General features: G+C 40.2%; 1 protein-coding gene across 3 annotated transcripts in view; it reads left to right on the top strand.

Annotated features, from left to right (window-relative positions):
* LOC311585262 (A disintegrin and metallopeptidase domain 3-like) overlaps positions 1 to 27,721 on the top strand; it is a 55,646-nt gene that overhangs the window by 12,390 nt on the left and 15,535 nt on the right. For all 3 annotated transcript variants that reach the window (XM_084760303.1, XM_084760302.1, XM_084760301.1), the window contains exons 5-16: positions 2,682 to 2,758; positions 3,216 to 3,390; positions 6,374 to 6,439; positions 12,359 to 12,430; positions 12,635 to 12,801; positions 13,969 to 14,050; positions 17,715 to 17,851; positions 21,368 to 21,554; positions 24,730 to 24,828; positions 26,453 to 26,648; positions 27,084 to 27,171; positions 27,398 to 27,578. In XM_084760303.1, coding sequence (XP_084616429.1) covers positions 2,682 to 2,758; positions 3,216 to 3,390; positions 6,374 to 6,439; positions 12,359 to 12,430; positions 12,635 to 12,801; positions 13,969 to 14,050; positions 17,715 to 17,851; positions 21,368 to 21,554; positions 24,730 to 24,828; positions 26,453 to 26,648; positions 27,084 to 27,171; positions 27,398 to 27,578 — 1,527 coding nt within the window. The remainder of the gene's footprint in view (positions 1 to 2,681; positions 2,759 to 3,215; positions 3,391 to 6,373; positions 6,440 to 12,358; positions 12,431 to 12,634; positions 12,802 to 13,968; positions 14,051 to 17,714; positions 17,852 to 21,367; positions 21,555 to 24,729; positions 24,829 to 26,452; positions 26,649 to 27,083; positions 27,172 to 27,397; positions 27,579 to 27,721) is intronic.

The raw sequence follows: 27,721 nt of genomic DNA, 5'->3' as shown, positions 1-27,721 counted from the left end.
CTCCCAGATCCTCCTCACCTCCTCACTCCAAATCCTCACACTTTCTTCTTCTCTTTCATTAGAAAACAAACAAACATCTAGGAAAAAATAAAACCACTAAAACGTTCTTCCTTTGTTCCATTGTAGATTGCATCGACTGATTAATAATCGTATTTTGAAATTATCTCACATACCAAGAAAAAAATAAATTTAACCTTAAGCATAGAACTCACTTTTTAAAAAAAAATTGGTAATTTTCAAAACAAAAGCATTTCCTGTTTTGAGATAGAGGCTTTCTCAAACACACATGGCACAGTGTTGGTGATGGTTACAAGGAAACTATCTTAAGTCCTATGCATACGTTAGTCTATGGCTGTCTCTCTTTTCCCACTTTTGTATCAACCTTGCCCAGTTTTTGCATCAGGACAATATTGGTAAGACATTGGGAAGTGTAATTTCTTTCCCATGGATGCACACAGTCTGTGTTTGTTGAGTGGCTCAGAGAAGTGCCTGGGCCTGTGGAGAACTGTGGCGCGGTCTGGTGTGGGGCTTTCTAGTTGCTGTGACTAGCCACGCTGACCCCAGGCTTCCTGTGTTCCTTTCATAGTCTCAGGCACTGATGGATGATGCGGTCTTTCTGGAAATGTTTCCCTGTTGCCCCTCACGACAGCCGGCAGTGCAGTGGTGTTCAGTACCTCACAGGGAGGATGTCTGTGTCTTTCTTTTCAATTCTGCTCTTCTCACTTACGGGTTTATTTTTTATTTATTTATTTTAGTTTGTTGAATTTATCAAAGACTCAAATCTCCCTTTCCTTTGTGTTCTCTAACTTTCAAATTTCTTTCTTCTAATTCTTGTGCCTCCTTTCCTTCCTCGCACCTGATTAGGATGTCCCTGGCATTTCCTCCTATATGGCCCCTTCCTCTTTTCTGTCATATACCTTTAGACCCTCTTTGTGCCTCTCTGCCTGAGTTCCTCTGCATCCACAGCAACGTGACCCATCTCCTGTAATACAGAGGTACATAGAATTAACACACCCACTTGTGTCTTCTTCTTTGGCTCAGGAAGCATGCTGATTTATGAGTTGCCAGAGACTTTTGTCTGTCGTGTGTTCCCGAGTTCTGTTTGGTTGGCTTTTGTTTTATTTTTGTTTTGTTTTGTTTTGGTTTTTTACTGTGCTAAAGCACACTGTCAGTTAAACTCATGACTGTTTGCTTTCTGGCCTCACGCATGGATTTAGGTGACCGGTTTTGGTCACTTGGAAAGAATGGGTACTTTTGCTGCGTGCTTCGGGAGGGTTTCCTGCATAGTCAGGACAGTTCTACTTTCTGCCTTGTTCTCAGGCCAGGTCTCCACCTTCTCCTCTCAGATTTGGGCGTGTCTCAGGTATGGGGGTGTCTCAAGATTTGAGTATGTCCCCGGGGCAGATAGTATAACAGTACTGCACAGATTAAGTGAGGCTAGTGGGACAGACAGAATTCTCATCAGCTTTCTTCTCATTAATTGTCGCACTTCTGTCTGAGTGACTCTTGTTGTATAGGTATTGGGTGACACTGGGTGACACCTTACAGGGAAGCACAGCCAGCAGATCCCTAAGAGTGGGTTGGGGACCTGAATTACCTCCTATCTTCTATGGAAGAGCCATTGGTACCACTTGCAGGGGTATGCTGCTGCTCCTGCTGCCTAACAAACATGCAGCACAGTGCAGATCTCTCTGCCTGGGGAAAGCTCTGTAGTGTGAGTGGATGGGGCATTGTGCTGAGGGTGTGGGTTGGTCTTATCTGGCCTCCAATGGCTGCCCTTGCAGAGAATTCCAGCCTGCTAGGCTAACTAATGGAGATGAAGTTTGGGGATTGGATGTATGCCATTTTAGTGACTACTAAATTGGAGAGTCATCTCTGGATGCTTTTAATATATAGACACATCTGAAGGAGGCCATGAGCTGGCAGCAAAGCTTTCATAGTGTAGGCACACACACACACAAAAAAAGAAATCTAGATATCACTATCATGCATGTAGACCTGTGAGGAAGAGGAACTCACTAAAGAGATGATTTTGGCCAAGCTTGGGAACTGCTGATACTTGTAAAGTCAATAAGGAAGAGTGTTTGCACTAGCGATGATTAATTATTGTTCCAGTGAGACAGCAGGGTGAACACATGTCAGCTAAATATGTATAGCCTGGCAAGATGGCACAGTGAGCAAAGGTTCTTCCTGCAAAGCTTGATTACCTAAGTTCCATCCCCAAGTCCCAGGTGGAAAGGAGAGAACTGACTTTCAAAAGTTGTACTCTGCCCTCTGAATGTCCACTGTGGCAAGTACATGCAGACCTGTAAAATAAATGAGCACAACCCAAAAAGTTGAATGAAATGTTCATGGCCAAATGTTATAAATCAGAAGCCTTGTGGGTATAAACTATACACTTGGGAAATTTGGCTAAAAAAGAAATGCTATGGATAAATAGTGTAAGTAGCTGTCAAAAATTAAAGTCGTAGCAAGAATATTTCAGAGAGAGGAAAACAGTAGCGACGAATGCAGCACTGGAAGGTGCTGAGGAAGCTTGTGTGGGAAGACGGGAAGGTGTGCTGAACATCAGCACGTAACGTAATGGCTCAGTGTGCTGCTTGCTGTTGTCGGGGAAGTGGGCGTGACCCTGAAGGCTGAGGTTGGGAATCAGCTATAACATGTCTTCTGCTCCTTCGTAGAGCCATTGCTTTTATCACGGATACGCTGCTGAGGTTCCAGCATCAACGGTGACACTCAGCACTTGCTCAGGTCTCAGGTACCATTCTGGATGTGTGCAGTGGGATTGTACACCAACCCTCAGCTTCCACCATCTTCTGTGAGAACAGAATGAGCACCCCTGGCCCTAAAAAACAACAAACAAAACAAAGCAAAACCAAAACAAACAAACAAACAAAAACCAGACCTGTAGGCTGTGGTGGCACTGCTTAGACAGGTCCCTTACTCCTTCCTCTTGTCCTTTCATGTACTTTGTTGGGACTAATTTGTATTTTGCCATCATAAAACTTAAGCAGAAAAGGGCCCTGGTATTAGAAAGAGAATCTGCATTTTTTAAAGCCACATCAACCCCCAACTGTTCCTAAAAACGCCATAATGGAGGGACGATGGGTATAAAATGGGTAAGACTGGGTGATTCTTAGAGTTTAGAAGTAGAGTTTATGGGGACCACTTCTAAAGCCTGTAGTAACTGCCTCTTGGTTTCTTCCTGTGTGTAGGGGCTTGCTGCAGTTGGAGGATATCACTTATGCAATTGAGCCCTTAGAATCTTCAGCGACATTTGAACACATACTTTATGAAATAAAAAACAATAAAATTGGTTATTACCCCTTTAAAGAAAACTTCAGCTCCCAGCAAAAGAGTCAATCTTACCGAATTCTTGTAAAACCGGAGGTAAGTCCGACCTTCATGTGAACTACTCATGGTGAATTTTGAGCTTAGATATGTCAGGAAATCAAAGTTAAACTCTTTGATAGTAATTATTTTAAGATATCGTTGGTTTCCTCAGATAATTTTTAGAAAAAACCAGGTAGATGTACATTTATAAAGTAAACTTGTTATAGCACATATGGAGCCTTTGTAAAAACATAGCTGCTGTTTGTAGGAACTTGCAGCCATTAGCACAATGGTCATGGATTTAGTTACTGATATTTTGCATTTTCGTTGTCATACATTTGCTTTGTAAAAAAGAGTGTTATTTGCTGTAAACGTTGAGATTAAAATAAGTCAGGAAAATAATTAGAAATCATCTCAAACCTCATCATCTAAAGATGGTGCCCAGAACTTTGGTGAGTTTGATCTCATATGCCTCAAGACAAATATACATTCATAAATGTCCAGATTCTTTAAAATAAAAATAATTTAATCATGGTTATTACTTAAATTTTTAAAATTTTATATTAATATGTTTATATATTTTATTATTTTACATTTATTACTTCCTAAATTACATATTATTGGCAAGTAAATCTATTAAAATATGAAATAAATGAGTATGTAAGGAAAAATGAAAATAAGGATGGACAAAAGTATTATTTTATTCAGCTAAGACCTGCTGTGGGATGCACTGCTCTTCTTTTGCTGTGTGCTTTCACTCTGTTTCTGACATAAATATATAAATATATAAATATATACTGGCTTAAATTTAAAAGTATATACTTTATGCAACTATGCCATCTTTACATTTAAGTTTTCTCTTTAATCAGTAAATTAATTTGTTGAGTATAGAAAATATTAAGAATAAGCTATTTTTATAAATAATTGCCACCAATAATAGGCATACTTTCAAAGAGATTTTTGGTATGTATCCTAATGTTTTCCTTTTACAATATTTGCTGAGCTTTACATTTGATCATTAGTAGCTAAATAAGTTAATTTCTAAATACATAATCTCACTGTTCACATAAATCAGAAGTAACAAAAAAACTAATGAATTAGGCTTGAATATAATTAATGGCAAACATCCTTTTACTATTCCCTTGATTTCATGTAACTTGTTAAAAGTGTGGATGTGAGCAATGTTTAACAATCTGAACAGAGAAGTTCATAAAACTCATAAAGTCAGTCACAAATGAAACAACAAAGTTTACAGACTCTGATAACATCTTCATTGTTCTGGAAGTGGCCCCTGAATTTCAAATTTAATTTTTTTTTTTTTAGAGCCTCTGTATCTTTGTTAACTTCTCTTGCATTTCTTTTTTAAAATTCTGTTGGTTATTTGTGTTCTCTTTGAATTAATTTGGACATTGGTGCATGTTCTTTTTAATCTTATTCATCATTCTTAAAATCACCCTTCAAGGTCTTTGTCTGCCATTTCACCTGCTCCATCATCAGCACGTGTTGATGTGGAACTGTCGTCTTTGGGGAGAGTCGTGCTTTCTTGTTCATATTTATTGTTCTGTTCAGTGACTTGTACATCTGAAGTCAACGCACTGGTCAGCGGTGCTGTGTTCCCGCCTTACTGCAGTATTTTCACACAGGGCTAGACTATGGAAAGAGCCAAGTGTAGTTTCTTAGCTCTGAGCTGAAGAGGTAGCTGACACCATTGGGCCACATCTCCAGCACCAATCAGAGAAAATAAAAGTAATCGCCGAAGGAACAATGAGCAGGCGAACCTACTGGGAAAGCGTTAGTCGACTGATGATAAGCACTTCTATAGCACCAGTGACAGAACAATAAAGGAGCAACAGCAGTGCTACACGATCTATCAAGATATTTGTCAGTAAGGCTGACATGGAAGAGAAGCACGGGGAGTGCCACTTACGGATTAGCAAATCACAGGAAAATAAAAGCGGAAAAGTTAAATAGGAGGGAGCAATAACGGAGGGAAGGAAAGGGGGGAATTGACTAGGAAAACAACAAAATAAAATCCAAAACAACAGCAATATGGAAGAGTTGTAGAAGAAAATGAGAAAGAAGGAATAATAGAGAGAAACGTGATTATAATAAGGACATGAAATTTATGAAGGGAGAGAAGAAAAGATTAAAGCTAAATGTTAAAACTGGGTGCTTTGTACTAGAATTTAACTGCTACCCCCTCCCCGTCTCAGAGGGGAGCTGCTTTCCAGCTGTTAGGTGTCATTCCCTGGGTATGCTAATAATTGGCAATTGGCAGTAAGTGGCAATATCCATCCTTCCACACCCAAGCAGTGGCTCATTGTTCATGTCAGTGAAGGTGGGTCAAGAAGACTCCAGAGTTGGAAAATGTTGTACTAGGTATCTTTGAACATTGATTAGGTTATCACTGCTTCACTTGGGACAAGTTGGGGAGTACTCTAGCACGTGAGAAGACCTTGCCAAATCAGTTGAAGGCTGAAAAGAACCTCAATGCCATGTCCTTCTGGGCCTCCAGCTGAGAGCTCTGGCCCCGGAACAGTCCCAGCTTTCTGGCTTACTCTCTAGACATTGGTCTAACTGACCTCTATGATCATAGAAGCCAACTGCATGCATACGTTCACACATATGCACATATACACACACACATATATGCACATATCATGTCACTAAGTATTAAATTTTTATTGAAATGAATAAGCCATGTTACAAAAAAAAGTTAAGAAACCACAAGACAAATCAGTAATGACAAGATATAGTATGGCTAATATATTTTATTTTATAAATAAATGATGAGTAATTCCATAGACTTATCATCACTGAAAGGCACTCATCAAAGATAGAAAAACTCATTGAAATGAAGTGCCTTTAAAATAGCCAAGATTTTCTTCTTTTCATTATCAGAACAGTGTTTACACAGTCAGACCATCATGAGAATATTTTTACTTTAAAGAATGCCGAGAGTAGAGATAATTTCTATTGTCCATGTTACTAAAATAAGTACCTGAATCAGTCATCCTATTGACAATTTTATGTTTTGCAGAAAGGTTTGGATGTGTTACTAGTGAAGAGAAATCTGAGGGTAAAGATCATAATGGATAAAGCCATGGTAAGAATGACCTGTCTTCCCAAGATCTCTGTTTTGTAGGGAAGTTCATGGAAGGATGTGAATATGACTTGTAACTGTTTTCTTTTTTCATGTTATTACCCCCACCCCATGGGTATGAGTGCTTTGCCTGTCCTGTACGGCTGTGTACTACATGCATGCAGTACTCTCAGAGTCCAGAAGAGGGAGTAGGAGCCTCAATGACTGTAGTTAAGCATGGCGGTGAGCGGCCAAGTACGTTCTGGGGATTGAATTCAGGCTCTCTAGAAGAGCAGTAGGAGCTTTTAACTGCTTAGTCTTCTCTCCTGCCGACTTTTCAGTTTAATGCAAACATTTTCACTCTGTTTAAGTGTCCCTCGTGATAGCACGTTCCAGTAATCCCAACACTTAGGAGGGAGAGGCAGAAGGACCAAGTTTCCTACCAGTCACTGCCATCATAAGCAGACTTTGTTTCAAAAGATAAACTTTTTTTCCCTCTGCCCCAAAATGTGCCAAAGTGTTGCAGGGCATAGTGACATATTATCAGTTGTCCTTATCCTGGAGTCAGGGCTTGTGGCAATGGCATACGGCTTTGTATGCGGGGTTCTACTACCCAAGAGCCAACATTATTAGAGAGTTGAGCAGGTGCCCTTCATTTCTTATTGATACTAGACCTCATTTCCATCATACTAGAAATGTTATACTGGTTATTTTATTAAGAGCTAAACTGGATTACCATTTCAAATATTTACTTTCCAAAATTTTTTTTTCTTTTTTACATAGCCTCTTGAGCAGAAGTTTCATATTTCTAAAGATGAACCAGTCAGTCATTCATTAGAAGCCCGGTTCCTTTGCATTCTCCTCTCTATACCTTTCTTCCTTACTGGGCGAGCTTATCACTCTGAGTACTTAATTCATCTCCAGGATTGACTTTCTTTCTCAGCCCACTAGTCAAGAGTTCTAGTGCCCAGCCTGAAACTTCCTTGAATTGGGTTTCATTAATCTCATGATGTTGTTTAATTTGTTTATCTGTTCTTGTTTCAGTTTTGGCAAGTGACATCAATCAAGAAAATTGTCCATTACCGTTAGATTTTCAAATTTTGTCGCATATATGTCTTTAAAGTAGGATCTTATGATTCTTTGTATTTCTTCCGTGACTGTTGTTATGTCTCCTTTTTCATTTCTGATTTTGTTGATTTGGATAGTGTCTATCTGCCTTTTAGGTAGTTTGGATAACGGTTTGTCTATCTTGTTGATTTTCTCAAAAAAACAGCTCCTGGTTTTGTTGATTCTTTGAATTGTTCTTTTTGTTTCTAATTTATTGATTTCAGCCCTGAGTTTGATTATTTTCAAACGTATACTCTGGTGTTTCTGCTTCATTTTTTCCTAGGGCTTCCAGATGTGTTGCTAAGTTGCTTATGTGGGATGTTTCCAATTTCTTTTTAAAGGCACTTAGTGCTATGAATGTTCTTCTTAGCACCGCTTTCAATGTGTCCCAAAAATTTGGGTATGTTGTTCTTTCATTTTCATTGACTTTCAGGAAGTTGTTTATTTCTTCCTTTATTTCTTCCCTGACCCAGGTGCCATTAAGTAGAAAGTTGTTTAGTTTCCTCATGTGAGTAGGCTTTTTGTTATTTCTGTTGTTGTTGAAGTCCAGCCTTAGACTATAGTATTATTTCAATCTTCTTGTGTCTGTTGAGGCTTGCTTTGTGACCTACTATGTGATCAATTTTGGAGAAGGTTCCATGGGGTGCTGAGAAGAAAATATAGTTTTTTGTGTTTGGGTGGAAAGTTCTGTAAACATCTGTTAGATCCATTTGATTCATGGTGTTAGTTAGTGATGTTATTTCTTGGCTTAGTTTCTGTTTCAATGACCTATACTTCAGTGAGAGTGGGATGTTGAAATCACCCACTATTAATGTGTGGGGATCAAAGTGTGTTTTAAGCTTTGTTAATAGTTCTTTTACAAGTGTGGATGCCCTTGTTTTGGGAGCATAGATGTTCAGAATTGTGATGTCATCTTGCTTGATTTTATGCTTGCATGAGTATGAAATGTCCTTCCTCATTTTTTTAAATTAATTTTGGTTGAAAGTCTATTTTATTAGATATAGAATGGCTACACCAGCTTGCTTCTTGTGACCATTTTCTTGGAGTATTTTTTTTCTAGCCTTTTACCCTGAGGTAATATCTGTCCTTGTGGGTGAGATGTGTTTCTTGGATGCAGAAGAATGTTGGGTCTTGTTTATGCATCCAATCTCTTAGTCTATGTCTTTTTATTGGAGAATTGAGACCACTGATATTGAGAGATATTAATGACCAGTAACTGTTAAGTCCCTTCATTTTGATGTTTGTTCCGATCGAGAGTTTGTGAGGTTGTGATTTTGTGATGGTGTGGTTATCAACTTCCTGTATAGTGTTGCTTGTAACTCATCCATGTACGGTAGAGTTTTCCATCTAGTAACATCTGTAACATTGGATTTGTGGATAGGTACTTTTTGAATTTGTTTCTGTCATGGAATATTTTGTTTTCTCCATCAATGGTTATTGATAGTTTTGCTGAGTACAGTAGTCTAGCCTGGCATCTGTGGTCTCTTAGGGTTTGCAGGGCCTCTGTCCAGGCCCTTCTGGCTTTCATGGTCTCAGCTGAGAAGTTGGGTGTAATTCTGATAGGTCTGCCATCGTATGTTTCTTGGCCCTATTCCTTTGCTGCTTTTAATATTTTTTCTTTGTACTGTATATTTTGTGTGTTTGATTATTATATGGCAGGAAGTTTTTCTTTTCTGGTCTATTCTATTTGGTGTTCTGTAGGCCTCTTGTACATTCATATGCATCTCCTTCAGATTGGGAAATCTTTCCTCTATGATTTTGTTGAAAATATTTTCTGGGCCTTGGAGTCTGGCATCTTATCTTCTCTTTCCTCAATGCCTATTATCCTTGTGTTTCTTCTTTTCATGGTGCCCTTGATTTCTTGGATTTTTGTGTCTGGAATTTTTCAGATTTAGCATTTTCTTTAATGGTTGCTTCAAGAGCTATGACTGTATCTTCTAGTCCCAAGATTCGTTCCTCCATTTCTTGGATTCTGTTAGAGAAGCTCGCCTCTGTGTTGCTTGCCTTCCTTTCTAAGCTCTCTCATTCTGTTTTACTTTTGTCTGTGTCTTTATCATTGTGTCCATTTTCGTCTTCAGATCTTGAACTGTTTTATTGATTTCTTTTATCTGATTGTTTGTATACTCCTGATTTTCTTCCATTGCCTTTTTATAAGCCTTCAGATCTTGAACCGTTTTATTGATTTCCTTCATCTGGTTGTGTGTATTTTTCTGAATTTTTTCCAGTGCCTCTCTATAGGCCTCTTTCATGTTTTCCACCTATTTGGCTGTGTCTCCTTGTGTTTGATTACAGATTATATTCATTACCTCCATAATCATCTTTATTACTAAGGATCTGAGGTCATTTTCTCGTATTGTGTTTGAGTTCTCTGGGTTGCTTTCTTTGGGATAGCTGGAATCTGGAGATGCCATATTGTTTTGGGTTTTGTTGTTTGTTTTTATGCTGGCCTTTAGTCATCTTGCCATCTCTGATGTTGGGAGGTAGCTTCTGGTGTTAGGTGGAGGGGGTTCTGAGGACAGATCCACACGTTTCCTCAAGACTTTCTTTTTCCAGGAGCTCTGATGATTCACTGCAGGGATGATTTCAATCCCCTTTACTGAATTCACACTGCGAAGCAAGGCCACAGATCCCAGCTTGTAGGCAGGTTCCAGTCCAGGCTGTGGGGACTGGTCTACCCTCTTCCTTGTGCAGCTGGCTGGCAGGAAGTCAGACTTGCGTGTGTGGCTCTCTCTCAGCCAGTGATCCCTAGCTCCCCTGGACTGTGATTCCTGGTAGCATCTCAGGTTTCAGACCGTGCTCTGCATCAGGTCAAAGTGACCACAGCCTTCTGGGCCCCCATGTGGCACTGGGGCTTTCTGTGGACTGGTACTGGGCAGGTGGAAGGGGTTTGAGGACAGATACACCCATTTCCCCAAGATTTCCCTAGGCCAGGAGCTCTGATGCTTTACTGCTGGGACGATTTCAGTTCTCTTTACCAAATTCACGCTGCCAGGCAAAGCCACAGCTCTCAGCTCATGGGCAGGCTCCAGACCATGGGGAATGATCTGCCTTCTATGTGCCACTAGATGGCAGGACGTCAGACCTGTCCATGATCCCGTGGTCCGCACTGTACAGATCTCTCTCACCCAGTGATCTCTAGCTCCCATGATGGTCTGTGGCTCCCGGTAGCTTCGACAGTCTCTTCCCTACATATCAGACACCACACATCCTCATCGCTGCCATTTTGGAATCTGCATTTCATATTTCTATGGGGTAACTGTGTTCAAACACTGCTTTAGGCACTACTAACAGATACGCATTGCACACATTCTTTTCCCTGAGCCCGTGTACATGTCTGCAGCTTTTTTTCATCCAAAATTATCTTTGCCTTTCAGTTTTGAGCATTTTCACCTCATGAGCAGTTTTTGTTTTTGTTATTTGTTTGTTTTGCTTGTTTTTGGTAGAAAAAAATTTAAAAGGTTTCAGATAGCTGTACCAAGAAGAACAGCACAGAGCAGCCTGGCTCTGTATCATTGCCACACATTATTCTGTTGGCATCTGTGCCGTCTCCATTTGTATTTGAAAGTGAGTTTTCAATTGCATCACAGGGATTGCCTTAAAAACTATGAACAACAACATAGCAGCATTCTGGCCTCCATACAAACTAGTACTCCATTGCACTGTGTTCCCACAGTGTGATTTTGCTGAGGCCGTGGTGGTTTTTGTTTTTGTTTTTTTGTGAGGTTTTTAGTTTGTTTGTTTTCTGAGATAAAGCTTTAGAGTTTCTCTGTGTAGCCTTGGCTGTACTGGACTCACTTTGTAGGCCATGCTGGCCTTGAACTCACAGAGATCCACCTGCCTCTGCTCCCCTGAGTGCTGGGATTACAGGTGTGTACTGCCATGCCCTGTTTGCTGTGTTTTATATGTAAAAAACCATGGCTAAGAATTGCTCAGTTTATGCATTTATGTGTGCCATTGTTCTTTATACGTTTCTAAGTATACATATAATATTTACCTTGGTAATTCAAACCAACTATGTCTTTACTGTTAACTTGCTTGACACTAAAATAATCCTGTAAATTATAAGTATAATTAATATACAATCATAAATAATACTTACAGATAGTGTTATGGTTATTATTTCCTTAAATGAAGATATACTTCAGTAGCTGCTCACTGTTCCAGTGCTCTGGCCTCCCTTCAGAAAGGATGCTGACGGGCTAGGACACATGCTCAGGGCTTTACATTGGAATGAAGACATGACGGCAATAGAAGAGCGGATGTGGTCATAGGGAGACAGCGACTAGATTCCTTCATTGTGCCCTTCTCGCTTCTATGCTCTATTACCTTAGCACATCCGATTCGAATTTCTATGCCTGGAAGGTGGGAATTAATGATAGATATTCCTCCCCTTTAAAGTTTTTTCAAGATAGGGTTTCTCTTGTATTCTTGACTGTCCCAGACTCTCTTTGTGTAGATCAGGCTGGCCTTAAACTCATAGAAATCTGCCTGCCTCTGCCTCCCCAAGTGCTGGGATTGCAGGTGTGCGCCACCATGTCTGGCTGCACAGCTATCCCACAGAAAGATACAAGGGAGGGGATAACAATTGGCATGTAATCTGAATAAATTATAATAAAAAAGACTCTAGGGCCATGTGTAAAACACAATAAAGACAATAATTAGGAAAAGTTTACCTAGAGACCATGAAGAATTAACTGTCAATTTTTAATACATTATTTTTACTTTGCCTCTTCAGTCTCACACTGCATTACTTTAACCTTTACACTCAAAATGTTTTTAAAAAACTGGTTGTTTAATCATTTGTACTAGTAATAGAGGAACAAATTTGTCTTTCAGTTTGACCATATGGGCTCTGAGCTGGGAGTTGCAACTCAGAAAACTGTTCATATCTTTGGTCTCATTAATACCGTAAGTACTTCCGCTTCCATCAATGTGTGAGATTAATGTTAACCCACGAACACAGTTTGTGCGCACAGCCTGTGTGTTTTTTGTGAAATACACATTCTTTGCAGCACTTTTACATGTGGCCTGGGTCATCTCCTCAGAGTGATCCCAGCATGGAGGGGCAGGGGCAGGGTGATTGGCAACCCAAACTGAGCACCATCTTTTCAGATGTTCTCCCAGCTGAAGGTGACGGTGATGCTAACCTCTCTGGAGGTCTGGTCGGACCAAAATAAGATCGACACAAACGGGGATGCTGATGAAGTCCTGCAAAGGTTTCTGTTTTGGAGACAAAATCAAGGATACCAAAGAGCCAACGAAATAACATACTTAATCTTGTAAGTACTTTATACAAACGGCAATGTCCTGTATTGGAAATTATAACAGAACTCTGAGAAAGATTAAGATGACTAGAGACCAGCATAGGCAAAAATGTGAAGACTGGTTACATAGTCAAACCCATCTGTGCCCACCCAAACCCTCCACTCCACTTCCCACCCTGGGGCCCCATCACCCCCTTCTACTTCAGCACCAAGGTGGAGCGTGCAAAGCAGCAGGGTGCCCATGGGCCACTGTGTTGATAAAGACTTTGTAGGCTGTTTACCCCATGATGCTATCACTGTGAGTGCACTAATTGCCCATGCTGCTGCTGGTTAAAACAAGTAAATAACTACAGTGTACCAGCTGTTTCCCAGCATTGATGCTACCCTCCAGCATTTCTATAGCGATCTTAGCTGTAGTTTTAGCTATGTGGTCTGCATGTTTCAGGAGTCTTTATGTAGATTTTAGTATTGCCTAATAATCTTACATATAAGTAGGAACTCAGTCATGAAGGTCTTACGAAATAAAGAAACATCTGCATGTCTTCTGTTGCCTCCTGTTAAGTCCTAAGGCCAGGGCTGGGTTTTGAAGGCAACACTGATGAGTTAATTTTTGCACACTACCTCTTTCTTCTTGGTTATACCTCTTCTCCCTTGCCTCTGGTCCAACACTTTAAGATTTGGCCAGTACATGAAAGCTTGGCAATAAATAATACTAGCTTTTAGATTTTATAATCTATATTCACCCACTCATGGCAATCCTGAGGAACAAGTTATGGATATACTAGGTTTTGGATTGCATATCATAGAACTTTTTTCTTTCTTTCTTTCTTTTTTCAAGACAGAGTTTATTTGTGTAGCCTTGGCTGTCCTGGACTCCCTTTTTAGACCAGGCTGGCCTCGAACTCACGATCTGCCTGGCTCTGCTTCCCTGGGTGCTGGGATTACAGGTGTGCACCACTGCTCCCAGATGTATCATAGAATCTTAAAACACCATTTTAAAACTTAAATTCCTATAGAGTTATGGAGGACAAATACTTGTGTTTTTAATTCTTAATGAGTGGCTGGTAGCAGAAAGCATATTATATGATGAATATCATGTCTAAGGATACAGAAGTTTCAGAAATCCATTGTTTAAATATCCTTTCTATTAACATTTTGCACTGATATGAAATTTTACTTTAGGTATAAAGAGCATCCTGATCATGTGGGAGCGACATATCAAGGGATAGCCTGCAACCCGAAGTTTAAAGCAGGAATTGCTCTGGTATGTCTTCTGGCAACCTCATCCCCTCAGAAGAAATGTCCAGGGTCACCTCAGTGAACAGAAAGACACAGAGTGTATTTATTGTACAGTTTTTGCAAATTTTTTGCAACAGTTTTTTAAAGGCTTTTAATTTGTTATAACTTATTTTAAAAGCTGGTTTATGCCGGGTGGTAGTGGTGCACACTTTTGATCCCAGCTCTTGGGAGACATGGGCAGGCAGATCTCTTGAGTCCCAGATCAAGCTGGTCCCCAGAGTGAGTTACAGGACAGCCAGGGCTACATAGAGAAACCTTGTCTTGAAAAACAAAGCAAGAGTTGGTTTGGTTGGGGAATATGTCACATATTTGCAGTCTTCACCAGCTCCATGGTGTTGACTGTATCTGCCTTACTGTGAAGTAAGTCTTCAGGTATGTCCACCTTTTAAAAATAGTCTACAGATCAAGCAAACAACACCTCTTCTGTCCCAGGTGATGCTCATTTTATGTTCTGTTTCTATTGTAACAACTTTGAGGTTTATGTGTAAGTGGGAGTGATTCAGTCTGTTTCTGTCTATGATTGAGTCACTGCGTGTAGTGTACAAGGTTTCCTTCTTAATGATTGAATAATGTCAGCATGCATCACCTTTTAATGTATTTATTCTATCAATAGACCTTTTGTTTATTTCCATGCCTCTGTTGTTATGCACCTTGCTGTGACGCACATAATATAGAGGATATCTCTTTGAGATATAAATATCTGACAGTCTAGGTGTGTACCCCAAGCTGACTTCTGTATCAGTCTTGTTATTAATACTTTGTGGGACTATAGTATTGATTTCAATAAAGTTTACGTCAGTTTATAATCCTTTCACCAACATATAATTTGCTGCATAGTCGGCCAAACTTATTTCTTGTTTTGTTTTAGTTAGTAGAGACAGGCTAATGTGCATGATGTTATTTCTCATTGCTTTTGGTTGTGTTGCTGCGGTTGCAAATGATGCAATACCAGTTCATATACTTGGTAGACATCAGTGCGTGTGTGCAAAGAAACAGCCACTTGAGTGCTTTTCTTACATAGGGAAGCAGTCTAGTGCTTTGTTGTTGAGTTGTAGGTGTTCTCTACATCATGGATATTAATCCTTTGCCAGACATGTGTTCTGCAAAGGTTTTTTTCCTGTTCCTGTGTGGGGCTATCTTTACTTTTATCGTGACATTGAAAGAGGGATATATGAGACCGTGGCAGAATCTCCTTTTCCCACCGTTGCCTTTTGCTCCCATCCTGTAGGGAGGCAATGGTGTCGGCGTCCTGAGCCCCTCCCCTACTACCTTCTGTCTTATTCTTGTGACTCTCTTGCTTAGGTCTTGAATTCATTTTCAGCTCACTTTTGATACAGGAAGAATAAAGATCTGAGTGAATGCTCTTTTTCATGTAGCTATTCTGATTTTTAATCCATGCCTTGATTAGGAATCTTTGGAGACATGGCCTTGAAAATAGTTGGTGTTAGGGAAAAATTTCATGCTGCAATTTTTACTATCCTATAGATTTTTTTCTGTCTTCCTGAGGTATGCACTGTATAGATTTTAGATGTTTTTACCCCTCCTGTACTCAATCCCCATCCTGTGTGTGTTATTGACTTTGATGATATCCTTTGATTATTTTTCATTACATGTATATTACATAGATTTCTTTGATTGCCATTTTTACTTGTATGAAATATTAAACAATTTTTTTGGTTTTATTTTTTTGATATGTTTTTGATATGTTTATGTTTTTGAGGGTTTCTGTGTATAGCCCTGGCTGTCCTAGACTCACTTTGTAGACCAGGCTGGCCTTGAACTCACAGAGATCTACCTGCCTCTGCCTCCCTGAGTGTTGGAATTAAAGGCATGCACCACCAAGCTTGGTTGAAGTATTAAATTTAAGCCAATTATAAAGTAATTACAAGTAAAATTTTATTTCAACTCTATTATAAACTAAAACTTAACTCTATTAAAAAGTAACACTATTGCCAGCTGTGGTGGCGCATACCTTTAGTCTCAGCACTTGGGAAGCAGAGACAGGAGGATCACTGTGAGTTTGAGGCCAGCCTAGTCTACAAAGCCAGTCCTGGACAGCAAGGCTAATACAGGGAGACCCTGTCTGGAAAAACAACAAAAAAGTAACAACATTACATTTACAAAGAAAACTCTACTATTGATAGGTATATACTCTATTTTATATTATTAATATCCCAAAGTAAATACTTTTATGTTGAATATTCATTGCTTACATTGCTAGCTTTGTCTTTGTTTTCATTCCTTGAACACTTTGCAAGATATAAAAATGAATTTATATTCCAAAATTATGAAAATTTGTCCACACTTTTAACTTTCCCAGAGGATGTTACCATCCTCGCATGACTTGCTGGTACAGTGTCTTTCCAACTATAATGATGCCATAAGCAATACTTGCAGATAAGATTTATTAGAAATGGCCTTTGGCTCATCTGGAAGGTATGCTTAATTTTGTCACTACATGAATTACATATTTGTTTCACCAAATCCACTCTATTTTGCTCCTTTTATTTAATATTTCGAATGCATCAGCCACTCTCTCCAAGCAAGGTTTTCTTTCGTGAGTGAATAGTTAAAACACATTTTGGTATAACCATACAATGAACTATGCATTATTTTTTCCCAAAACACGTGATCAAATACCCAACAAAAACAAGTTACGGAAGGAATGTTTTATTTTGGGAGGTCAGCATCTCGAGTATAATCCATTATGGTGGGGATGTCATGGCAGCAGGACCTTGAGGCAGCTGGTCCCATCGCATCCTCAGCAGAGAGAGGTGGAGGCTGGTGCTCAGCTAGATTTCTCTATATTATGCTCTCTGAGGCCCCAGCCTATAGGATGATGCCGCCCACAGTGAGGCTGGGCCTTTCTACCATAATTAACCTAACCCAGATAACACTTCATAGACATGCCCAGAGTTCCCCACTCCCAAGGCAAATCTAAAATCTAAATCTCACCAAGTTAAGTTAACAAACTTTGTAGCCACAGATTGTTATCCAGTAATTTAAGAAAAAGAAACATCTCTCAAGAGACCCAGGAGAGCTTAAATGCACAGTGGCCATGACGGATGGAGGGATGGAAGGGCACAATACGGGAGCTGATAGAGCTATGTAGCATGTCACGAAGCAGCTTCTTTGCTAGGTGTTTGTAGACATGGCCTTAGCAAGTACTACTATTCTTCCTTTAGAAAAAGCAGTTTAGATTTCCTCAAGCCATCTCTGAAATAAAGGTTGATTGCCGATTAACTCTTCATGGTTTAAATTTTCTGTGATTATTGCTCTGAAAAAAATATATTACTATAATTGTTCTACTTCCCTAAATGTCTCTATACTTATTTAAATTCTATTCAATAATCTTACTTTCCCCATATGTCAACTCCATTTAGACTAAAAGATTATTGCTTGGGGAAAAAAGTCACAATTTGCTAATTTTTTTTACACTTTAAAAATAGTATTGACATTACATTTTCTTGAATTTGCCTTCTAGTTTAGGTACCACAATCAAACAAAATCTGACAGAAACAAACAGGCAGAAGAAAAGGAGGAGGAGGAGGAGGAAGAGGAGGAAGAGGAGGAGGAGGACAATGACAACAATGGTTTATACAATAATCCTGTTGTTTTTATCTGTTCAGCACACGAAGATATTGACTGTGGAGGGCTTTGCTGTTGTTCTGTCACAGTTGCTGGGAATTAACCTGGGACTCTCATACGATGACGTCTACAATTGCTTCTGCCCAGGAAGCACATGCATAATGAATCCCTCAGCCATGTAAGCTCTTCCCCAAATCTGGTTTCTATAGCCACTCAGGACATATTTGTAGTACGCTTTGATGTGCACTTTGTCATAATCTAACTTGACAAATGAACAGTTTCAATGAATGCATGTGCGATAAACAACATAGAAGAGAATGGACTTAGAGTGTTACAGAAAACGTGCTTACCAGTTCCCAACATGTTAGCAGTGAGCACACTGCTAGCGCACAGAGTGAAGGAGGGAAGGCTGGTGGTGTTGACAGGTTCATTTGCCAGCACTGTTAATATATTTGTATGGACGCAGCACTGCCGTCTCAGAAAGCTTGGAGGTGCAAACAGACTTGTGGCTAAGGAGATTCGGCTGTGTACATTGGGGTGGAGGAAGATAAGAGGTTATGAAAAATTGGAAACTGCTAAGACTATAAAGAAGAATATTGTAGGCATGGAGAAAGAAAGGGAAGTGCAGCACTGAGGTTGAAGACTTAGGGCATGAATAAAGAGAGGAGATGGAGGCGTGGGCAGAACTTGAGGTGTTGGGAAAGAAAGTGAGTGTTTGCAGAATGGGAGATTTTATACTACACTCACAAAATACACAACCAATTGACACAGCATTAATGATTTAATGTGCCTGGCAAAGTGAATGTGCAGTGCGCCAGAGGGAGACCCAACACAGTCTCTTAAGTCATCTTGGGAGATGGCTGTTGTCACAATGATCCACAGAAGTTTATTATTACCCTTACTATTGAGAAGTAAGGGTATCGAGGAATCACTCAAATGCTTTTGGCAATCACCACTCACTACTAAGTACTGAATTATCCAGGACAGTTTTATTTGTGGCATCTGGCATATTATTAGTTCTTAAGCTTTTCAGGCATGCAGTTATAGCACGTGTACAGGTTGGATCTCAGGGGCAAGTGGTCTAGAACGTACAAACCTTCAGCTGACGGGGGAGAATCAGAATTTTGTGCTGATAATTTTGAGAGAAGTTACAGGATGAAGAGGGAAGCTTAAGGTTGTGGGTTCAGTCAGCCAGGAGGAGGAGCCGCAGAAGGGAATGCATTCCTCCCCAGGGAGGATTGTGGGTATGATGAACGAAGAAGAGGATGGAAGCCACATGCATGAAAGTATCAAACCGGAAGCATTGGTTTCAGTCTCCCAATGTCTTTCATGCACCGGGACAGGAGGGGGGCAGTTCTAGGAAAAACTAGGGGAAAGTAAAAAAATAAGAATATACTGCAAGTCCTCCAAAGTGAAATGCAACAGTCCAAGGCCACTCATAAGAACACAATTTCACATTGCAAGTGGCTATGCAGAGTCAAAAAGGAGGACTGGGGGACTCTCAAAAAGGTAGTAGGCGAGGCCCGGGGAGATGACTCCGTGGGTAAGACTGCTTGCTGTGCCATTATGAGGACCTGGAATTGAATCTCTAGCACCCCTGTAAAAAAAAGTGGAGCATGGCTGCTTCTGTCTGTAACTCCAGTTTGGAGATAGAGACAGGCAGATTCCAAGAATTTACTGGCCAAGTAAACCCGCTGAAGAGATGCACTTTGGGTTCAGTGAGAGACCTTGTATGAGGCAGCGAGATGTGAAATATTGAGTAAGAGACATAAAGGCTCTCTGGCCTCTTCATGTGTGTACATAGGCACATACGACAGTATAAACATGTATACAACACACACACACACACACACACACACACACAGACAGACACATACACAGTGCTCACATGTAAAAGCTATAATTCTAAAACTGTTGATAACTGACCTCCCTTTATGTTGGCAGCGCAAGGGATGATGGGGTGGCTGGCAGGTAAGGATGAAGGTGCTATGAGCACATCTTCATCTACTTATATGACATTGGGCCATTATAAAGAAATCTAACAATGAGACCATGAATCACCAAACTGAGCTTTACATGTTCTTGTCTTTTGAAAGGAATAATGATTGATTCCGGGACCAAAGGTGAGAAAATAAAAATGTGTCTCAGAAAATGTTGGGCAGGATTTCCCATAGGGCCACAAAAGCAAGTGCCCACTGGCTGCATCTGGGCAATGGCACTCCAGCAAACTGAGAAATCCTGACTCTCCAGTCAAATGAAAACAAAGATAATGGTGCTAATAATGGATTGCATGCCACCAAATGAGAAAAGAAAGTGATTTCATGTTAATGCAGTCATGTGAATAAATACAATGAAAATTAAAAATGACAACCATGGATGGGTTAGAACTTGCATAAAATTACAACCATAAATCTCTAAACATTTATAAACTGAGGAGAAAAACTTACATGGTTGAATGAAGGCTGTCAAGCACTCCTCGGCTAATGTAGCTTTTATCACAAATGAAATCATCCAGTTGATGTGCCCTTTTACAGTAATGGAGCAAATTGAAATTATACACCAACTTTTATCTCACAGTGAAATGAACACATCAGTCCTACTGTGGTCATGTCACACAGATGCCTGATATAATCACAGTTCTCTGTTTCACAAAAGTACAGCAAAGGACATTGGACAAAATAATGGTAGTATAATTATAAAGCCATCCGAGATTACAAAACCTTAACAAAATCAAGACTAACAAAGGCTAACTCTTCACTCTTTTGGGAAACCCATAGTGAGCTCATACCAAGGTCATGTCTATGTAGAGCGCCTAGGATAAAGCATGTCAAGGCACAGTGCCACCACCTCACTGCTTTCTTGTTTTAAGATTTTATTATATCATCTTATACAAACACATGCATGTGTACAGTCCGAAGGGTAGCTTTTGGGGGGTCATCTCTCTCCTCCATCCTGTGGGTTCTGGAGGTCGAGTTTAGGTCTTCAGGCTGGTGGGCACTCTTACTGGCTGATCATTCTTGCCAGCCCAGGTTTATTGATTTTCAAGAAGCAAATTCTAATTCTTGGTTCATATTTGCATCACTGAGAAAAGTTTGAGAAGGTCACAAAAATCAAACTGAAGTTCACTGAACCCTGCAGTTACATGCACAGAAATGCAGGTGACAGGATTTGGTAACATGAAGACTTCGGAGGCTGAAGTGTGAGAACCAGTTGGGGCTAGGAAACCAAGTTGGATGGTAGAGATCACTATTAAAGAAAGATAGGAATATATATATATATATATATATATATATATATATATATATATATTCAGAGGCTGTTCATTTATCACCAATAATAGAATTATCTTTGATATCTCTCAATTTTCTCTTTACATTCCTCTTCCATGTTCTTACTAATCATTTGAGCCTCTTATAGTAATAATGATGTTGAAACTAATACGGTACCTTTACGCTCCTGAAGCTGAGGTGCCCCCACTGAATTCCCTCTAGCTTCTGTGTGTTGATTCTATCAAATTAAAATAGAAACGACTGTACTGCTGTGGTTATGACTGTATTAAAACTAGAGGTAAGCTCCTTTCTTTTCTGTGGCTCTTCTGTAAGGTGAGTATCCAGGGGTTCATATGCTTTATTAAAGAATGCTACTCAGAAGCAGTTGCATTCCATTTATCTGAGGAACATTAATTTATTTTCAGACATTCCCAAGGCATAAAGGTGTTCAGCAGTTGCAGTGTGGATGGATTCAAGCATCTGGCTTCACAGCCGGAACTAGACTGCCTGAGGGATAAGCCAGTGCCAGAACATGCTGTCCTGCCCCAAACCTCAATGTGTGGTAACCACATCCTGGAGCCTCCAGAGCAGTGTGACTGTGGCCCTCCAGAGGTTAGCCAGCAACTTTCACAGCTATCCCCACACTTGGTCTATGCATCATACACGGTTCTGTAGAGTTATATGTATCAGAAGAGGGGAAGACATCATTTTGAAAGATGATGGGCCATTGTAGTAACTAGAGAAGAGATCTGGGTGTGATACTGCACTTGCGTGCAGGCAAGAGGACGGAGAATTCTAGACTAGCCTAGACTGTACGGAAAGATGCTGCCTTGAAACAATGATAAAATGTTACTTGTAGTTGACCTTATAATACAAGCGAGGTTCTTAGTCTTTATTTAAAAGATTTTGAGAAACTTGCTAGTATCTTATATTTACCTTGAGGATGGGGGTTTAGTTTCATATAATATGGGAGGCTAAGAGTTTGTGGCACATAGTAACATTGTGGAAGTGAGGGTGGAAAGACTGTAAAAGAAGATCGGGGAGTTTGCTGTGAGACTGTGTCTCCTAGTAATGTCAGATGTTGCACCCATAAAGTCTCACCAACATGGCTGCTTAAGTATTTGCTGAACAAGGAAAGCACCAAGGAAGGTGTAAACGCAAAGGGGGTGGGCGGGAAGCTCATGAGGCCTCAGCCCTATACATTGTAACTGAGGAGCGCTGAGGTGGGGAGAACTTGCCTTCCCCAGGGAAGGGCACACCAACTGATTATTTAATTCCAGTGTCCAGCCCTGAAAACATACATATGAGAAACATATAGACTGAGCACATTATATTTAGGAGTACATGTATATACACACACACATATGCATGTAATAACTATTTATAGAAGGAGAGGTCGTGGATTTGAAAGAGAGAACAAGGAGGCCCTATATGGGAGTGTTTGCAAGGAGAAAGAGAGGGACGGAGAAATGTTGCAATTATACTATCATCTCAGTCAAAATTAATGTTTTTTTATTTTTCAAAACATTATTTTGGGGATTTTTCTTTTTTATTATAGTATTTTTCATTATTTAAAAAATTTCAAATTCAAATATGTTTTGACCACATTCTTCCCCTCCACGTCCCTCCAGATAAGTGGTTCTCGACCTTCCTAATGCTGTGGCCCCATTTAATATAGTTCCTGAGGTGACCCCCAAATGAAATTATTTTCATACCTACTTCATTATTGTAATTTTGCTACTATTATGAAGACAAAATAAACCCACATGTTAAAAGGAAAAAAAACATAAAAAATTAAAATGATTAAAATATTTAGAAGGTGGTTTGATAGTATATCCAATTGGCAAGATGGTAGTCAGGGTCTTTCTTAGGGCCTATGACACGCCCAGCCATAAGTTCTTGGTGCCCATCACAGGGCTGGAGAGATGGTTCAGAGGTTAAGAGCACCGACTGCTCTTCCAGAGGTCCTGAGTTCAATTCCCAGCAACCACATGGTGATTCACAGTACCAGGCATCAGCCCCAGTCAAAGAGCAGCTGCCTCCATTCCCCACCCCCCAACCCCCATCCCACCCCAACCCCCATGAGTAAGAGTGCTAATGGCTCCTCCTTCCCAGTAGCCTGCATAGCACTGCCCCCTTACTAGGAAAGCTAGACAGAGGGAGGAAACTTCTAGGTCAGTATCAGCTTGATTTCTCCACGTCTTCCGAGCAAAGCATGTGACATCTTCAGAAACAGGGCTGTCCTGACAGGTTCTATTGACTTGCATATTTTAGGGAGACGCTATAAGACCCATTGACCAGTAACCAACCAACAACTCGAAGGGAGTTGTTCCTGGAGACTGGGCTTTTTGTTTGATAACCTATGGCATTTGGGATAAGTGTTGTCCATCTGTGTAGTATGACTCCATTTACACTTATATGTATATATTAGAAAACCTGTAAAACAGCAGACGTTAGTAGCCATTGTAGTACCACCCTTCCTGTGTAGGAAGCATTCTGTAAGATAGGAAAGTATGTATTAAAGATAATTAAGTGATACTAATCTATGGGTATTGGAATGATCTAGTAAGTTTTGGAAGTGCATCGCAGGAATTTTCTTTTCTGTCCTCCAGGATGATGGGTTTTTAGCATAACATTAGTTGTAAACTACTTCAGAGATCTTATGACAACCAGACTGTCACTGTTTGGTCATCTGAGTCACTTTCCATACTGCAGGTTTTAATAAATGAGAGCTTTCAGAGTCAGGCTAACTTTTCTTTTCTTTTCTTTTCTTTTTTCTGGATGGATAGCCAGTTATTCTGGGATCATTTGTTAGAAAGCCTGTCTTTTCCAAATTAAAGTGTCCTGGCTCCTTTAGGAAGAAGCAATTAATCAGGTGCTTTATAATTTTACCTGATATTCCAAGATGCTACATGCCTTTGAATGTCAATTGCACAGTGTGCCCTTTTCCTATCCATGAACAAAGTTTTTATTCCTTATGAGGCCTGGTAGGAGAGGGCATCCCGAGCAAGCACTACAGTTGGTTGAGAAGTGAGAGGTGGGAAGAGAATGTGTTTGGGGACTCCACATGCTGTTGGTAGAAAACAGCCAGGCAGGGATGGCAAGCCGTAGGATGGGTGAACCCGGGCACTACCAGATGGCTCTGTCCTCACAAGCAGGTCCCACTTGTCGTGTACCTGTCCCTAGGTCGTTTCTAGAAGAGGAAATATTAGATTTGTTTGTAAGAGTTCCACAAAGGAGGTGTTTTGGGATATACACTTTGATGTGGTCAATTTGAACGTGAAAGATGATGCATGAAGTGATTGTATCCACGTGGCTTATTTAAAGAAATTGGCAAAAACAAAAACAAAAACAAAGATGAAAACAGACCGGAGCCTAGACCTTGCCAGGATTAGGTAAACGGTCACTGTCCCACTGGTAGGGCTACAGAGACAGTGGCTGCATGCGTGGGAGGCTCACCCCTAACACCAGTGCGTTGTGCACCATGCAGTAATGTCAGCCACAGTGCCGTTTGCTCCAGTATAGCGTTACGAAGCCAGATTTTTTTTTCTAAATAGGGTCTGTTGTTGGCAGGGCTATTAGAGCATTTTTTTGGGGGGGGGGGGAACGGGTGAATATCAGTTGAGCGGCCCACAGCTGTATTTTGAGGAGACTTTGTAAAAAAAAAAAGCATATATCTGATTTCTTTTCTTTTTGTATCACATAAAGGAATGTAAAACTATTTATTGACCACTGTATATCTGATTTCTAATTCCCACATTTACCTCGACTGCCTTTTCTTCTCTAGAAGTGTTCTCATACAAAGTGCTGTAACGCTAAGGAATGTACCCTGATTGGGTCCGCGGAGTGCGGTACAGGGCCCTGCTGTAATAAACGGACATGCAAGGTAAGCCTGGAACACAAGGGACAATGGACCCCTTTCTGGAGTCTCTCTCTGGTGCAGTTCTTTTCTAAGTGTCTGGGAAAAGCCTTCAAATGTTCTAATTTGCATTCTCTTTGGAGAGCTTTCTTTTGGCCTAAGTCTTAAAAGTTAGAAGATGACCATCCGGAGAACATTTTTTTTGAGAAAATGTGCCATTTCTCCATGGAGTAGATATCGAGGATATTTTCTGATTTCCACAATGTCCTTGATGTCAGCCCGTTGGGTCACTTTCTCGCCGCTGCTTTCTTTCATGTGTTTCAACCTACCCCAGAGACGTTTCCAGTTGTGGTCCTCAGTGCTGTTAAAAACTGTTGTGCTAGGAATTTTTCTTAGACCCGTCTGAACGTGGTTCTTTATGATCAAACAAATAACATACAACAAAATGAGAGCTAACAGGGTTTGTCTGACAAACAGCGACAGCAAACCTTGCCCTGAAAACCATAAAAATGGATCAGTGCCGACGAACCCGCAAGACGCTGCAGGGTAAGGATGGAGGCGCATGGCGCTGGTAGGCTGTCTTCTTCTTTGAGAACTGATGACTAGAGCCAAAGGCTGATTGTTTTCAAGGTACCTGGATGGAGAGGCCCACCCAGGGATTTCACATCTGACAATTGTTACTCCTGCTAGAGCCCCAGTCTTAACTTACATCTCAAAGCTCATCCTTCAATAGTGAAAAATCTCGCTGCTGGTCCTTGGGCAGAGCTTCATTGATAAAAAACTAAAGGGATTGTATGAATGTGTGTTGATTTTGCCAGATATGACTGACATAGAGTTTTGCCCATGGGTGTTATATGTTTTCTTCTCATGTTTTGTCCACCCTGAGTCTAGAAGGACCCGTTGTCTTCTTTGTATTCCTGCAAACAGTCAAGCTCTTACCAGACCTTGTCCAAAATTGAGAGACTTGATGCAAGCGTTTTCCTTTAGTTTATGCTTTTAGTGTAGATACAACTCCAACTACAAAGCTATGCTGGTCGTCAGTAGAACCAGCTGCCTTACCCACAGCTTCTAGTGATAAAGAAGTTTGTAACCAACACTTAGATGCTTTTTCAGGCCACTTTGAAAACAACTGGTTTATGACCACCATATTATAATTATATTCCGTGGTGGACAGACAAGAAAGACAATGCATTCTTGAGATGAAGTAGAAGAGTCGCATCCTGTAGGTTTTGTTCTATGTATCTTTTGGAAGTCTGCTGAAGAAAAAAACCAGTTATTTCTGCTTGGGTTTTTTTTCTTTGCCTTTTGCCTTTTGCCTTTTGAGACAGGGTTTTTCTGTGAAACCCTGGCTTTCCTGGACTTGCTTTGTAGACCAGGCTGGCCTCAAACTCACAGAGATCTGCCTGCCTCTGCCTCCCGAGTGCTGGGATTAAAGGCGTGCACCACCATACCTGGCTTTAAACAATTCTTAAACAAGCTTCCCCCCCCCCCATGTTGTAGAGGTATCTCACTGCATCTTTTTTTTTTAAACTGATTTTAGTCCACATTGCATCATCTTTTCAAGAAGTAGAGAAAACCTCTCTTGCCTAACTGCCAGGAAGAGAAAAACTGAGTCACCCTGATGGAAACTAGTGTGTTCTTTGTCTCTCAGATAGCTGAAAGAGGGAGCATGTGTAGAAGGAGTAAAGACCTATGTGATTTCCCAGAGTTCTGCAATGGCTCATCAGAATACTGTGTACCTGACATTATAGCTGCCGACCTGGAGCCCTGCAACAACAGCACTGCCTACTGCTTTGGTGGGGTCTGCCGAGACCTGGATAGGCAATGCTCAGATTTGTTTGGAAAATGTAAGAGCTATATCTTGGGAGGGGCCCACACACCATTCTTTTAAAGTCAGAAATCTATCCTGTAGCCTTATTGATAAAATATTGATCCACACCCACATTTGAGAATCAAATCAAATCAAATCCGTTCCGTGCCAAAAAGGAAAAGACGATAACATTGAAGTCACATAGGATATGAGTCAAGGTCAAGACCACTGGTGGAAGAAGAGGAGAAAGTTGGAGTGTGGCTTTAGGGAAAAAGTGACTTTTTCAACAGTTTTCCTTGGCACATTTTTTTTTTCTGAGTAGTTTTTTTTTTTTGGTTGATTCTTGCCCTAGTGCTCCTATTTGTATTACAAGACACCAAGTGTCTCAGTATAAATTTTCTAGAGTTTTAAGTATTGTAAAGTACTTTTTTGCTTTTAGCATGAGAAACTTGAAATTCTTTTTTTTTTCCAGATGCTAAGGGTCCTTCTTATTTGTGTGTACAAGAAGTGAACTTACAATATGACAAATTTGGAAACTGTAGAGGACGCTGTAATTATAGGTACATACTCATCAAATTGTACATTTTCCATGTATGGCTTGTGTAATACAAAGAAGCACACCTGCTGCTTATCAGGTGATGCATGTCATAATAGGCATGTTTTTTGACAGCTTGCTATTACAGTCTATCTTAAGGTTTTGAATTAACCTTATATAGTAAACTATAACTGAACTCACAGATAAGATGGCTAAGGGAAATATATAACTTTTCTGCCTTCTATTGCCAGTGAAGTATTTTGTGGAAAATTGGTTTGTTACTGGAACTTTGCAGAAGTCATTAAAACAGACAAATATGATATCCAGTATACTTACCTTGGGGACCAGGTGTGTGTGTCTGCACATTTAAGAGTCCCTACAGAAATAGACGACACCTATGTTCATGATGGTACTGTCTGTGGTGATGGCCAGGTAAATGCACCTTTACTTGATGTTTCTGTACTATGTGTTTATAATGGATTTATGAATGCCTATGATTATGAATATACATATACATAAGAACATCCACAATTTCTCTTGCTACATCACAATAACAAAGTATAATGGTGTATAAC

The sequence above is a fragment of the Acomys minous genome, assembly GCF_964271855.1.
Source record: "Acomys minous genome assembly, chromosome: 15".
Lineage (NCBI taxonomy): Eukaryota > Metazoa > Chordata > Mammalia > Rodentia > Muridae > Acomys > Acomys minous.
This window is presented reverse-complemented; position numbering and strand designations above follow the sequence as displayed.